Genomic DNA, 12,508 nt, shown 5'->3' on the forward strand with positions numbered 1-12,508 from the left:
AAAGCGAGCGACGGTCGGAGCATCACGCCCCAAAGCTGGAACAGAGTTCCAGAGAGTCGGAGCCGTGAAGCTAAATGAGCGTTGTCCAAACATACGTGTTTTATAGCAAGAAGTAAATGAGTAGGTTCCTCTCTAATAATCAAATTCTATTGGTAATGAGTTTAAAAAAATGAAGCCTGTCTCAATATTGCGTATAGTATTCATTTATATGCAGGGTAATGCATGACAGTGTGGTTTTATTAATGTATAGGGTAGCTAGTTTTTTCTGATTTTATAAAATCTGATAAAGCTGGACCAAATTCTTTTTGTTGCCATGCAACACCTTTCACCTTTCTGGGCTGGGGGGCTAGGTGGCACAGTGTGTTAATGTTAATTAGCTTTTATTTAAGAGATCCTGTACAATATAGCTCACTGACTGGTGCACACAGACTATTAACTGGTGAGGTTCAGATAGTGGTGATAACAGAGAGGACCTGCAGCCATTAGAGAGCTCCGTTACAATAAGGGTCTCTGTATCCTCTTCTCTTCATTAGCCTGACATATTCCATTTAAATATTACCTGGCAGCAATATATTTAATACAGATGATGTAGTGTTGAATAATATATAGGAAATACTTGAGCTAGTCAGGAAGGAGGGACATTGCAACTGAATGGAAAGGTAGTTTGTGTCGGGTTTTTTGGGAAAGGGGTGACATCAACGTGAATTGAATGACCATTTCAGTATTTATTGGCTATACACCGATTTCATTTATTTTTTTATTTTTTTGTATCGGGTTCTTTATAGTTTTTTTTTTTATCAATTAAAACCGAAAATCGGAAGCCCTACTTATAATAAGTGCTTCGTCCTTTCCTTGTAACTTAAATGAGTTATTTCTCTTAAGATTTTAAAAAGCACTCACACACACATACACGCGCGCACGCACACACACACGCATGCGCACACACCAGGTGGTCAATATTGTAACTGTAGTTTGTTTCTTTCTTTCGGATTCTAACCAAGCACTCACTCGTATATCTTGTATATGTTGCAAATGAAAAAATAAAACAATGTCTTCCTGAGAGCAAGGGTTTAACCCTTTAAATTTCATTTTTATTTTTTTTACAAATAACTCAGTTTCATCACTGATCAAACAGCCGCTTCTGGAATACAGTTTTTATAATACTGAGCCTATTGCATAAATACACAGCCTATTGTATAAGAGAGTTTTGAGTACCTTGAGCCTTATATTAAGATGATTAATAGAAAGTCTTCTCTTTCTAATGCAGAGTCTGCTGTGATGGGGGAGAGGGGGTTGCTCATCCTTCTGCTTGCAGGTGGGTTTCCTTTATTTCTGTTTTTATCACTATTTGCTTTGATATTTTACACACTCCCTCTCAGGAAAGTTCACATAATTCTTAAAGCTGCAGTGTCCCTCAATCCCATTGAATCTGAGACTAACATGTGATTCCTGGGTGTCTGTTTACTGCAGTCTTCCACAGTCTCCCCTGCAGTGCACCTTGTTGGCGTTACACTTGGTTTGCATTTTAAAGGTAGTTTCAGCTGCAGCCTCACAAGCCTTCCTGCTACTCACCCTCTGTGAACTAAACAGACCAATGAGAGCAGCAGGGTATGAAACAGGGAGCTCCGTTTTCAAAAGGTGTTTTGTTATAACAGTATGGAGGGGTGACGTCCAAGCAAAAGCAGCATGAAGTGGAATTTGCTCAGTAGGGGGCGATCGTCTGTCGTTACCCAATGTCTCAGCATGATTTTTAGTAGTGCAGTGAGTGTAGTGCAGTGTAATGCAGACATCGCTTGGGACTGGAAAATAGCGACAGATTGTACAATGTGCTGGTTTACACCCTGTGGCACATGCCTTTAAAAAGGAGCTGAAAAGCCCTTTGTTCTATAAGCAGGGCTACAGAATGGCTAGGAAGGTCAGTTTGGCTGTAGGATCCTCATGACTGTGTGTGTTAATCAGGGTGTGAACTGGGATTGTTGGAACTAGGATCACTGTGTGTAAACCTGGATTGCTAGTTCTGGAAGGAATAGGGACACATATTGACTCATGACTTGGTGTCGGACCGCATAGTCAGATTTCCATTGATTTCAGGCAGACAAGATTTACAAATCATGCTGGATTCCAGAATATACTCCAAATTGTAGAGGGGATCACACCATTAATTTCAGTAGGGATTTTGTTGAGACCCAAAAATTATAATGCATTATTTAGAATGACTTTATAGAATGGCTGAATTAGACAGGTTTTACTGCATGAGACTGTAATCCACAATGCCGTGTACCTTGTGGGTATTAAAGAGCACCAATTCTGGCCTGGTTGAATAAGATGGCTATTCCTTCCAGCCCCGAATGATTTAGTTTTAAACACACTTCTAGAAAAGCTAGCACTTTTCTTAACAATGTATTTTTTTAGGATATTGCGTGCCTTCTACCAACCAGATCAGAAAACATGTGTTTGTGGAAACTGTGAAGAGCTGGTCTGAAGCGCAGAGCTACTGTAGAGAGAAGCACACAGACCTGGCCACTATGCGCAGCCAGGAAGAAGCAGAGCAAATCTTAAAACTTACAGAAGATTCTTTCAATGATGCTGCCTGGATCGGGCTGTATCGTGATGACACACAGAACTGGAAGTGGTCTAACAGCGATGATGTCATCTACTCCAACTGGACGGCAGACCTCTTCTGTGCTTCAGTCAATTCAATGGGAGAGTGGGACGACAGACTCTGCAATGAGATTAAAGCTTTCATGTGCTACGCTGGTAAAAATCTAGCTGCCATAACATTGCAATGAATTTAGAATCTTTTATTATTATTTATTATATAAAACACATAATTACATGATACTAATAGCTGAATATGTGTTATCAGTTGCCCACATGTGCATTTTAAAGGTGTGCCCATATTGACGCAAGTAAGATTTTTATTTTTTTTTTCACAGAATTATGTGATCTATTTAGTGCTTGATTGTGGACAAGCCACATTTATGTTAAATGTAAGATTGAAGTCGACTCACAGCTTGTTTTGGGTTCAGAGCCTCCGCAGCTCACACCTCATTGATCTGCTGTTTGTTTGTATTTACAGAGACCATCAACATAACTGAGAGATACACTCTGATTGAAGAACCGAAAACCTGGACTGCAGCTCAGCAGTACTGTAGAGAACACCACACCGACCTCGTCAGTATAAAGAACGGCAGTGAAAATGAAGACCTAGTGAAGAAAGCGCAGGGCAAGCCCTTCTGGATAGGTCTGTTCAATGAGCCCTGGAAGTGGTCACGCCAGGGGGATAACTACACGTTTCACAACTGGAACAGAGAGGAACCAAACAATTTTGAAGGCAAAGAGAAATGTGTTGCGATAGGTCTATGGGATAGTTTGCATCTACTCAGAGGTGAATGGAATGATGTGGATTGCAGCAGGATGCTCCCCTTCTTCTGCTGTGAAGGTAAGGCTCCCGGTTCAGTCTGTGTTCTTGTTCAGCTCTGTGTTTTTATCCCAGTCTCGGAAGGCCCTGTTCATCTGATCCTGCAGTAGATGACTGACCCCCAGAGCAGGGCAGGATGTAGCGTAGAGATCTGAAGAACCAGAAACCAGTCATTATAGGTGTGTTTGCACTTACAACTCAGACCTGAGCTGTGCTAGAGTCGATCAGATTAACCATCTCAGCCACCCCATTTACACTTAAGAACAAACCTAAGCCTGGTTTGGCATCATATGGGCGTGCATAGCCCCAGAACTGTAGTGTGCCCGATGGTGTCATATCGGGTACCCATTGTGTGAAGACATTTCCCATGCCCGAAACACAAATGCGGAAGTGTTTCAATCAACAAGCCTGCGATTTGTGTCACTTTTGTATTTCTACTTCAAGGTGGTCGTTCCATCAGAAACAGAGCGAAGCATCGAAAACTTGCATATTCGTGCCGTCTACTTGTCAGACTCTTCTGATATGTAAATGACACCAGTTTCTTTAAATGTCCACTTCCAAAGCCTCTTCTTCAGGGGTATGTGGACATTTAAAGAAACAGGTTTTATTATAAACAATTACACATCAGCCTGACAACTCTTCTTAGATGTAAATGTAAAACAATAGCTTTTGTTTATTTTCCTACTCATGAAAAAAAATTATTTTTGCTATTCAACAAAAGTGTGTCTCATTTGTTTAGTGACTCAATGAATCAAAATGTACTTTATATAGCACCTTTCATAGTGGACCACCATCACAAAGTGCTGTAAAGGATAGTGAGAAACAATACATCATACATTAAACAGTGAAAACTATGCATAATACATTAAATACAAGGCTAGAATGTGAGTTCTAAAGATTGTGGATGTATGTGTCATACAGAATCATAACATAACCACAAGTTAGACAACAGCTAATAATTGATATCAGGCTTAAAGAGCATAGAAAGCAAGAGAGAACAAGTGGGAGCTTCAAGCACTAAAGCTGGGAGAGAGAGTTCCAGAGAGTCAGAGCCATGAAGCTAAAAGAGCGCTCTCCGAGTGTGGTGCACTTTTGTTTGGGCATAACAAGCAAGCCAGAGTCAGAAGACCTCAGCTTGCGGGCAAGGACATAGCGGGTCAGGTTGGAGAGATACTCTGGACCTGTGTGATGGGGGGCTCCGTAGGCGAGCAGGAGAATTTTGAAGTAATCCTGAACTTAACATGTAGCCAGCTGCAATCAGTTTATGGCGCGTGATGGAAGACCACAATAAAGGGAGTTGCAGTAGTTGAGTTGAGAGGAGATGAATGCATGACAGAGTATCTCTGCATCCTGGAAGGAAAGGTAGGGATGGATCTTTGAGATGTTACGGAGGTGGTAGAAGGAAGATATAACCAAAAGGAGATTTGGGTATCAAAGGAGAGGTTATTATCCAGAAGTAGACCAAGGCTTCGTACAGTGGGGGAAGTCAACAGCAGACAGTTTCCAAAATTCAGGGTGGATATATTAAGATTCTTAAGTTAAGTTTTAGATCCTACTAGAAGCAGTTCAAATTTGTTGGTGTTGAGCTGAAGAAAATTAGCAGGCATCCAGGCCTCTATGTCTTAATAATAATAGATGCCCTTATCTAAGGTAACTTAAAATTCTTATAAAATATCTCCGTACAAAGTATCACATTACAAAATATCACGTACTAGATAAGAGTTGAAAAGTACAATAGTCAGTAGCAAAAACTCAATATCAAATAAGAGCAAAACAGAGAATAGAGTAAATAATGACATGTAAGAGTGGGTTTGACTAAGAGCAGTTAACTTCTATTAAAAGTGTTTGCTAATACAAGTTAAGTCTAGTATGAGCACGTAGTAAGTATGATGAATGGATGAGAATGATTTCAGTAAGAGCAATTACAAAAAACATGAATAGGGATGCCTATAAGAATAAAGTCAAATACAAGATGCAGGAAGTAGTTATAATTAAGAGCAGTAGTAGAATATGGCAAGGTATGGAGCAGTTCCGTGCAAGTACAAGCTGATGCAAGTACTGGGACAGTTAGGTTCCATATAGTCCAGTACAGTCAAGAGTAGTGAGGTTTACAGATGCTGTCTGAACAGATGTGTCTTGAAGAGGTGGCAGAAGGTGGTCAGGGACTGAGCAGTCCTATATCCATGGGTACGTAGTTCCACCACTGAAGGGCAAGGGTGGAAAAGGAGCAGGCTCTGGAAGCGGGGGAGTGGAGCAGGGTACATCTAATCTGCTGGCGATTGAGGAGCGGAGGGGGCAAGAGGGGGTGTAGGGAGAAATGATAGGAGGGAGCAGAAAGGTCAAGACAGATAGGTCAGCACAAGAGTTTAAATTGGATGTGAGCAGCGATAGGGAGCCAGTGCAGAGAGCTGAGCAGCAGTGTAGCATGGGAGAAACAAGACAAGGCGAGCAGCAGAGTTTTGGATGAGTTGGGATGGATAGATGGCAGAGGCAGGGAGGCCAGCCAGGAAGGAGTTGCAGTAGTCAAGGCGGGACAGTACCAGGGTTTGAACCAGGAGCTGCATAGATTAGTCTGTGAGGAAGGGGAGAATTCTGTGTATGTTGCTGAGGAAAGAAGCTCCAGGAGCTTGCCAGAGTAGAGATGTACTGAGAGTAGGAGAGGGAGGGGTCAAGGGTGACACCAAGGTTCTTGGGAGATGAGGAAGGAGAGAGGCTTGTAAATTCAAGAGTAGAGAATAAAGATAGAGAAATTAGCAGTGGGGGAGGAAAAGGAGGTCTGACTTGGAGATGTTGAAATTGAGATGATGCGAGTGCATCCAGTAGGAGATGGCCAAGAGGCAGATTGAGATTCGGGAGGAAATGTCTAGGTTAGAGGGAAGAAAGGAGAGGAAGATCTGGGCATCATAAGCATAGAGATGATATGAGAAGCCATGGGAGGAGATGAGGGGACCCAGGTAGTGGGTGTAGAGAGAAAACAGGAGTCATCCCAGAACTGAGCCTTGGAGGACACCTGTCGAAAGAGAGCAAGAGGCAGAGGGTGAGCCACGCCAAGACAACCGGTACATGCGATCAATGAGGTAGGAGGAGAACTAGGCAAGAGCACTGCCGGAGAGTCCCAGGTCATCGAGGGAGGACAGGAGAATAGTGGTCAGCTGTGTCAAAGGCTGCAGAGAGGTCGAGGAGAGGGAGGCGGCACCAGCAGAGAGCGATGACCTGTCCTCATCTGGACTACCACAGTGTAGACTACCAGCCCTTTGGTGATACGGCTCTTCAGTGAGCTGGCACCGAGTGCTGGCGCACTAGCTTAGCATCAGTGTTTATACCCTACAGGTTGAGGGCTGGGTGCTGCAGACAATTCTTTGCAAATTATTCTAAATTCAGTCAACAGCGCCCTGTGCGAGTTGGTCGATCTTTATTAATAATAAACTGGGCCAAATCCGAGTGGTGGTTGAACAGGCGTTTGATCTATTGAAGGGAGGGCGTGGATACTACTGAAGCGTACTGAAGTGAACCATGAGTTTGTTACCCAAATTATTACAGCCTGCTGTATCCTGCACAGTCTGTGCCAGGACTGTAAGGAGGTGTTCAGGCAAGCGGAGGAACAGCTGCCAGCTGCAGTATATCATCCTTGCTTGTGCTGTACTTGTATGACTGCTTCTGCTAGATAAATTATTGGATATTGAGCAGTATTGTTTGTTAATTCCCAAGAAATAAGTTACGAAAATTCCACTCCACATTTTATGTTGAGAGTGGGTTCAACAATTTCGTGTTGTGCATTGTATCAAGGTGCCTGATCATATTCTCTTACCTTATGGATCTCTTCATCGCTCTAACAAACGCAAGTGGAGAATGGACAGGGGGTTTGATCAGACATAATTAGGAGAAATTACACAGGAGTATAGTTATACACATTTAAACATAATACTTAGTAGTACTTTACAATAAAGTCATTTTGACAGTCATTTTAACCACCTGAATTCACAAACCCACAATGCAGTTGATCAAACATTTTTAGTAACAGTTTTAAACAGAAACTTAGTGAATGCAATCTGTATGATGCTTTACAAATGCATTTTAATCCATGGCATGATTAGTATTATGCAAAGTAACATCAATCTGATAAGGAAAATACTGCAAACGAAAAATGTGCTTTTCTGCTGCCATCTGGACCACGGTAACTTACTTATTCCCATGCGGCTTAAGGTAAGGCACTTGAGTGAGCTAATTAACATTTTCAGTTGAGACTTCCATGTGTTAGTGGATGTTGATTTCACAAGAGACGCGTGGCTTCCATGTGTTAGTAGATGTTGATTTCACGAGAGACGCGTGGCTTCCATGTGTTAGTGGATGTTGATTTCATGAGAGACGCGTGGCTTCCACGTGTTAGTGGATGTTGATTTCACGAGAGACTCGTGCTTCCATGTGTTAGTGGATGTTGATTTCACGAGAGACTCATGCTTCCATGTGTTAGTGGATGTTGCTTGATTCTCAAGGGTAAATGAGACTTTCCTGTTAAAATAGTGCAACCGTTTTTTGGGCATTTTCACGAGCTTTCCCTGCCAACATGTGCACACATTGCCCAGGTGAGACAAACCACTCATGTAAACTGGCCCAACGCTGACATTGCTCATCAGTGTATGTGGCAAACGTCAGCCGTCTCAGGGCCCGCAGGGTTCACAGAACAAAAAACAGACCAAAGCCGTTGCAGAGCCTCCTCTGGAGCGGGACACTTAGGAGAGCTCAAACTGCACAGACTCAATACATTTGAAACAGGAAATACTTTATTTTTTTTTTTTTTTTTTTTTTTTTTTTTTTTTTACAGAAGCAGAATCCTCAAGCCCTCCTTCCACTCCGGTCTCTCGAGGTATGAAGTGTAATAATTCAGTGTTATTCATAACCCAGAGCAGGAATCTGGCTTTGTTAGAAACTTTCTTTTTTGTCATTTTCTTTTAACAGAAGCAGAAGCCTCAAGCCCCCCCTCTACTCCAGTCTCTCAAGGTAAGTGCAGTTTGTGGAGTGCAGTTGGTGTAGTGCAGTTTGTGTAGTGCAGTTTGTGTAGTGCAGTGTGTAGAGTGCAGTTTGTAGAGTGCAGTTTGGTAGAGTGCAGTTGGTAGAGTGCAGTGGGTGGAGTGCAGTGTGTGGAGTGCAGTGTGTGGAGTGCAGTTTGTGGAGTGCATTTTGTAGAGTGCAGTGTGTTGCGTGCAGTGTGTAGAGTGCAGTGTGTAGAGTGCAGTTTGTGGAGTGCAGTGTGTGGAGTGCAGTTTGTGGAGTGCAGTTTATGGAGTGCAGTTTGTGGAGTGCAGTTTGTAGAGTGCAGTGTGTTGAGTGCAGTGTGTAGAGTGCAGTTTGTGGAGTGCAGTGTGTGGAGGGCAGTTTGTGGAGTGCAGTTTATGGAGTGCAGTTTGTGGAGTGCAATGTGTAGCGTGCAGTGTGTTGCGTGCAGTTTGTAGAGTGCAGTGTGTGGAGTGCAGTTTGTGGAGTGCAGTTTGTGGAGTGCAGTTTGTGGAGTGCAGTTTGTGGAGTGCAGTTTGTGGAGTGCAGTGTGTGGAGGGCAGTTTGTGGAGTGCAGTTTATGGAGTGCAGTTTGTGGAGTGCAATGTGTAGCGTGCAGTGTGTTGCGTGCAGTTTGTAGAGTGCAGTGTGTTGCGTGCAGCTTGTGGAGTGCAGCTTGTGGAGTGCAGTTTGAGGAGTGCAGTTTGTAGAGTGCAGTTTGTTTATACTGTTTAATTTAACGGTGAGTTTCTCATTAAGACAGAAATGCCGCGTCTCATTGTCAGTGTTGCCCTGTTGGGGCAGCAGCATACAGGTTCACCGAATCACATCTTCTTACAGATTCCAAATCGTCAAGGCTTCCTTCAAAACCAGCTACTACAGGTATGGAGTGGAATCAGTTCAGTGTGATTCATAACTGACAGCAGCAATGTGGATTTGTTAGAAAGTACCAAATTATTTTATATATTATATTAACTTTATTAACTTTATATTATATATATATATAACTATATTAACTTTTTTTATTTCTCTTACAGATCCAACTCCTTCACACCCACCTTCCGCACACTTATTTATTGATTTAATTATTTTGTTCTTATTGATTCATTATTTTATTGATTTAAGTCTTTTCTAACAGATCAACCCCCTCTGAGCTGCTTTCTTCACCGGCCTTTAAACGTATCAGTTTGGTTTGAATAACAACCCATTGCAGGTTCGGGGTATTTTGCTTTGATCTCTGTTATAAACTCCAAACTTCTTAAATACATTTTTTTAAAAGTGATTTGATTTCTCAATATTTTATTTTTGCATTATCTACGGGTGCAATGCGTTATATATTTAAGTGATGGTGAGGGTGTTTTCATTTGTGAACAATTCTAATATATGTTACATTAGTTACTGGTGCAACTCTATTAAGGCTTTTGAGTGTGTGTTTTAAAATCTATATATAAGCAGGCACTAGGACCCCACACCCTGACACCTCCACACAATGCACAGAGCAGTAATTAGCAGGTTGGTTGATTCTTTCTATGTGGTTCTTTCCACAGATCTACAGGACCCCTCCACTGTTCAGTCTGACTCTCAGAGCTCTCCAACCACCGAGCCAGCCGCTTCCCAAACACCAGATGGAGGGGAGCAATCCCAGCAGCCTTCCACGATGGGCAGCACCTCTCCTCGAGTCAGCTCCCCTGGCACTTCACCTGCAGGAACAGGTGGGTACCGTGTCATAGGGTACAGTGAAACAGCTTGCCTGAGTAACTCCTCCTCTGCTGAGAACATATTAAGAGGAGGTACATCTCACTAAACCAGATCCTAGTAGCTTAAACTGACCAATAATCTGAACCACACAGCTCTCATATTGAAATGCAGACTGAAGCTGATGGGTTGGTTTAGTGACTGTATTCATAATTATTAGTTTTATTTATTATTGTTATTGTTATATTTTTTTACTAGCCACTCCAGTCCCTGAGGAGCTCCACCTGATCTCTCACAGTATGGTCTGGCCGGAGGCTTGGCAGTACTGCAGGGATCACTACACTGACCTAGTGAGCCTCACAAGCCTGGCTGCACAGAACAGAGTGTCGGGGCTCGTCAGGAACAGCACTGCATTGCGATTCTGGATCGGCCTGCACAGAACCGTTGTGTATGATAACTGGTACTGGGTTGCTGGTAAGGATAAGAGGGCCCCCCTAAACTACACTAACTGGGCCCCTGGGGAACCCAACAATCCTTACTATGAGCACTGCGGGGAGATGGTGCTGGGGGAGGATGGGGGGGCTGAGTGGAATGACCTGTGCTGCTATGAAAAGCTCCCCTTTATCTGTTTAGATTAGAAACACCTTTAAAAGGTATCATAGCAGCGGTTCTTAAACAATCTATAGTTTAGTCACTTTAGTCTAAAAAAGAAGCAATTTACTAAAAAAATATAAAAATATCTGAATCTAAATTTTGCTGTATAAACATGATGTGTGAATATTAAAGCAAAGTAAAATCTTTTACAGAGTTTGGCAGTGTCAAAGTTCTGTAGATGATAATAATTTGTAGCCATCTTATAGGGGCAATAATTACTTATAAAAGACTTATTGAGGCTGATTGTGAGAAAGTGAGGTGGGGAAGCATAGTACTGTTGCACAGGCTTCAGTGCACAATGCTTGTCTTATGGTCTTTATTGCACAGTGCAACACTAATATAATTCCCCTCTTCACCTCCTTACAATCAGCATTGAGGAGTCTTTTCAGAAGCTGTTGTGCTCCGCTTGTTTTTTTTAATTCAGGATATGCAGCTATTTAAAATGCCAGGCTGTAGATAAACTGCTGCATCCTGGTACCTGTGCTGTGGGTCACTGGGTTTGATTGAGGCTGGACCATTGGAGAGAGTTTGAACTGCAATACATGAACTGACCAGCTACCAGGAAGCAACAGCAACTTGGTTTAAATTATTATTATTATTATTATTATTATTATTATTATTATTATTATTATTATTATTATTTATTATTATTAATTTTAAATATCTGCATATTCCAAATTGAAGTATGAAACACAAGCAAGGAACCAAAAGATCTTCAACAGAAGGAAATGGGCCAGTGATCCTATTGCTGGGGTAATAAGACATAAGAACATGGATTTTAAAACCTTGTTCAGCATCATATAGGATGTATTGTTAAGAGGGAAGTAGAGAGGCTGAAAGGGTTTGATTTAATATTTTTCTAATTTTTTGCTTAAAAAAAAGATTCTATAATATTTAAGGAGGTTTTGCCCATTTTATTAGTGCTTACATATTTAAGTGATATTTACATATTTAAAAACTTTTATTGTGTCTCTTGTGTCTATTTATATTCTGTATTGCTGAATATATAGAAATATATAAAAATAAATGATTTGGTCTGAATTTGGACTGTCTTTTGTTTGTTTGTTTCTCTATTTATAACAAACCCTGAAATGTATTTCATTATGAACTACACATGTTTAGTCCCAGAAAAAAAAAAAAAAAAAATGTCACTATCATACAGTAACGAGTCTGAATACAAGATGTGAGGGGTTATTCTGCCATCTACTGGTGGAACAAGGTATGGTGTGCTACTAATATTTACAATTTGAATCAAATTGAGATGCAAATAGATTAGTGCGAAGAAGCAGGAGTTTTGAAGCTGTCTCACATAAGGAGAAGGGAACAAGGGCCTATTGTTCAATGGTTGAACGTTCATATGTCAAGATAGCAAGTAAAAGTATGTATAAGTACAATTATTAATGACTATGATGATGGTGATGATGACTAGTATTAATAAAAGTCGCAGTTGTATTAAATCAGCTGAACAAATCAGATTGATTTATGAGGAAGACGGAGAAAATGCACAATCATTCAAGAATTATTGAAAATAACTGATAAAACACTAAAAATGAAGCTGTCGTGATTTATGTGTCGCCAACAAGCCTCAAAAGAATTACAGCCTTATGATGTAGTTGAGTGTACGTTATTATTATTATTATTATTATTATTATTATTATTATTATTATGACCAGTCTATGCCTATGAAGCAGTATATGTGCACGCATACATACCTCTAAGGCTCTGGACACATAACTCCAGTCGCGC

General features: G+C 41.3%; 1 protein-coding gene across 1 annotated transcript; it reads left to right on the top strand.

Annotated features, from left to right (window-relative positions):
• The first annotated feature begins 1,233 nt into the window (after positions 1-1,233).
• On the top strand, positions 1,234-11,376 carry LOC121298609 (putative C-type lectin domain family 20 member A). Its single transcript, XM_041225734.1, has 8 exons — positions 1,234-1,315; positions 2,413-2,757; positions 3,080-3,442; positions 8,244-8,285; positions 8,378-8,419; positions 9,254-9,295; positions 9,961-10,125; positions 10,367-11,376. Exons 1-8 carry the CDS (start codon positions 1,234-1,236, stop codon positions 10,744-10,746), a joined length of 1,461 nt encoding a protein of 486 aa, XP_041081668.1. The 3' UTR covers positions 10,747-11,376.
• Positions 11,377-12,508: the final 1,132 nt, after the last annotated feature.

This window comes from Polyodon spathula, chromosome 24 (assembly GCF_017654505.1).
Source record: "Polyodon spathula isolate WHYD16114869_AA chromosome 24, ASM1765450v1, whole genome shotgun sequence".
NCBI classification, from domain to species: domain Eukaryota; kingdom Metazoa; phylum Chordata; class Actinopteri; order Acipenseriformes; family Polyodontidae; genus Polyodon; species Polyodon spathula.